Source organism: Rhea americana, unplaced genomic scaffold (genome assembly GCF_003343005.1).
Source record: "Rhea americana isolate MKP2758 unplaced genomic scaffold, rheAme1 scaffold_495, whole genome shotgun sequence".
NCBI classification, from domain to species: Eukaryota; Metazoa; Chordata; class Aves; order Rheiformes; family Rheidae; genus Rhea; species Rhea americana.
Window position 1 is genome coordinate 78,937 of NW_028186640.1, and position 3,274 is coordinate 82,210.

Consider the following 3,274-nt stretch of genomic DNA (forward strand, 5'->3'; position numbering starts at 1 on the left):
AGGCGGCGCCCGGGGTGCAGCGAGCCCAGGGCTGCCCCCCAGGGCTGCGCGGCTCTGGAGGCATTCCCAGAGCCCACGTGCTGGCCAGGGCCGCGCGCAAAGGCGGTGGGGCAGGCTGGCGTGGGGCGGCTGCGCGGGGCGCGCTTCCCTCGCCGCAGGGTGAGATGCAGCGGCCGCGGCGCCAGTGGGGCCAAGGGGCCCCCGACTGTGCCAAGCACGTGCGGGGGCGGTTCATGGAGAAATGCTTTTGCTGCCGTGTGTCGAAGAGGCTGATGTGGGAACACCGCATCTCCCTCTGGCACTTGGGGAGCCGTGGGTGTTGCTGGCGGGCTGGCGGAAAAGCYGCGTGAAGAGGAACGGGGAGGGCTCCGGCTGCCGGGGCGCGGGCCGGCAGCCCCGCCGCCGTTGTGCTGCCCGGGGCATCGAGCCACATCCGCTCCCACAGGGCTTTCCCAGCCCYGGCGCAGCTCCCACGGCCTCCGCACCCGTGGGCGGCACCTGGCACTGCTGGCGGCCGGCTTGCACCCTGCGGCCTGGGAGACGCAGTGCTGCACTGCGAACCGCGGCGGGGTGCGGGTCGCGGCGGGGTGCGGGTCGTGGTGGGGTGTGGGTCGTGGTGGGGTGCTGGTCCCAGCGGGATGTGGGTTGCAGTGGGATGTAGGTCATGGCGGGGTGCGGGTCGCGGCGGGGTGCGGGTCGTGGTGGGGTGTGGGTCCCAGCGGGATGCCGGTCCCAGCGGGATGCTGGTCCCAGCGGGATGTGGGTTGCAGTGGGATGTAGGTCATGGTGGGGTGTGGGTTGTGGCGGGCTGCAGGTCGTAGTGAGATGCAGGTTGTGGCGGGATGTGGGTCACGGTGGGATGCGGTTTGCAGCGGGATGTGGTTCACGGCAAGGTGTGGGTTACAGCAGGATGTGGGTCGCGGCAGGATGTGGGTCGTGGCGGGTGCCTGGCGACTCTGCAGCAGCCCCGCTGGTGGAGGGTCTGGGGTGCAGAGCCCTTCCTCTTCGGAGGTGCAGCGCGGTGCCGTGTGGACCGTGGTGGGGTGTGGATTGGGGCGGGACGGGGGCCGCAGCAGGACGTGGGTCGTGGTGGGCACCAGGAGCCCTGCCAGCAGCGGGCCTGGGGCGCAGAGAGCCGTGGCAGTGCCAGCGTGGGGCCAGGCGGGGGGCATTGCCCGGGGAGAGCAGCGGGGTACGGCTGTGGGGAGCAGGGGTGCGTCCCGGCCGGGGGAGCCACACGGGGCTGCGGCGCGTGGGGCAGCGTCGGGGCCGGCCCTGACGCCTCTCCCCACAGGGCCCAGCTGCCATGGGGAGCCGCGGTGCCTGGGCACAGCCGCAGCTCCTGGCGCTGCTGGCCGGCGCCTGGCTGTGGGTGGGAAGCGCCCAGCCCACCCCCCCCGGCCCCACGCGCGGCCCTGGCCCCGCGCTGAAGTTTCGCCTGGCTGGCTACCCGCGCAAGCACAACGAGGGCCGCATCGAGGTCTTCTACAACGATGAGTGGGGCACCATCTGCGACGACGACTTCACGCTGGACAACGCGCACGTGCTGTGCCGGCACCTTGGCTTTGTGGCTGCCACCGGCTGGGCCCACAGCGCCAAGTACGGCAAAGGCGTCGGTAAGAGCCGGGAGCGGGCGCCGGTCCGGGCGCTGCGCCTGCGGGGCCGGCCGTGCCAAGGCCGCGCGCCGCTCGCCGCCGGGGCAGCGAGGCCGCTGCAGCGCTGTGCGTGCGCCGCTCGTGCTGGCCGGGCAGCTCCTGTGTTCGCAGAGTGCCCGGCAGCGCGCGTGTGCACGGGCATGCGTTTGTGCACGCGTGTGCCTGGCAGCCTGCAGAGCTCCGTACGTGCACGTGAGCTGCTGTTTGTGCACGGGGGCTGGGAAGACTGTGTGCGTGCAGCACAGCGGTGGGCCTGCGCGTGCCTGCGTGGGGCAGGGTGGTTGCGCACCTCTGCGGGTGCAGCTGTGCGGAGCAGAGGTGCAGCAGGCTGCACTGCAGGGCAGAAGCTGTCCAGATCGGGGAGTGAGTGTCACATTTTTTGGCCATTTGGGGGGTTRTATCTGGGAGGGCAGCCCTCTGCGGATGTGGAAACCCCACTGCAGCTCTGCCCCTTCCGAGCTTTCTTCTTTGCATTTCTCCGCCTTGGCTTTGTGCTGCAGAACGGCTGCCCCGTCCCTGCACGCCAGCACCMCTGCGGCTGCGCTCCGGCGCCGCCGGCCCTGCTGCACTGGGCACACCGCAGCGGCTCGGCCTCCTCTCACCCCCCTCCACCTCGTGTCTCGCAGGGCGGATCTGGCTGGACAACGTGAACTGTGGCGGGGGCGAGAAGAGCATTGGGGACTGCAAACACCGGGGCTGGGGCAACAGTGACTGCAGCCATGAGGAAGATGCAGGTGTCGTCTGCAAGGACGAGCGCATCCCTGGCTTCAAGGACTCCAACGTCATTGAGGTGAGGAAGCTGCCAGCCAGGTGCTGCCTGGAGCCCGGCCATGGGGCAGCCCGGCCGTGGGGCAGCCCGGCTGCGGGGCAGCCCGGCCATGGGGCAGCCCGGCCGCGGGCACTGCCTGCACCCGTCCTTGCTGCATGGCTGGGGTCAGCTCCCGCTGCGTGCTGGTGGCTCCCGTGCGCAGGTCCCCGACCCTGTCGGCGCCTTCCCGGCRCCTTTGGGAGCTGGGGAGCACCATGTCCCCGGTGCAGCCCTGGCCCCGCTCCGGGACGCTGGGAGCAGGCAGGAGCCCTGGCCGTCCTGGCCACGGGGCCGACGGGTCTACGGGCACCACAGGGCGATGCAGCAGGCACRTCCTGCCCCGGCCCCACGCTAGCGCTGGGGGCTGCCGCTACCCTGAGCCTCCAGGGCTGCTGCTTCCCCTGCAGCTTCCCCAGGCTGCAGCATCTGCCTCTCGCCTCCGCCCCGGTTCCATCCTTCTCCTCTCGGCCAGGGACCTGCGGTGCGCAGACCCACTCCTGCACGCTGCGCTCCTCAGCTCACACGTCCCTCCCTCCTTCGCTCTCTCTTTCAGCGTGCTGCTCCTTAGAGCAGTTCTCCTGGCTGCCCTGGCACCGGCCCCTGGCATGTCCCTGGGTGCTGGGGCGGCAGCACCGCTCCTGCCTGTGCTCCCCATGCCCTGGACCCACACTGGGGACCCCCAGGTGCTGTCCCAGTGCATGTCCCTGGGTGCCAGGGCTGCAGCACCGCTCCTGCCTGTGCTCCCTGTGCCCTGGACCCACACTGGGGACCCCCGGGTGCTGTCCCGGTGCATGTCCCCAGGTGCCAGGGC

The 3,274-nt window shown here is 71.5% G+C and overlaps 1 protein-coding gene across 1 annotated transcript in view; it reads left to right on the plus strand.

The window, feature by feature from the left end:
- Positions 1 to 1,268: 1,268 nt before the first annotated feature.
- The window catches only part of LOXL3 (lysyl oxidase like 3), a 14,201-nt gene continuing 12,195 nt past the window's right edge, over positions 1,269 to 3,274 (plus strand). The window contains 2 exon segments of the mRNA XM_085317290.1: positions 1,269 to 1,616; positions 2,282 to 2,445. Of these exon segments, the coding sequence (XP_085173416.1) occupies positions 1,307 to 1,616; positions 2,282 to 2,445 (474 nt within the window). The 5' untranslated portion in view covers positions 1,269 to 1,306.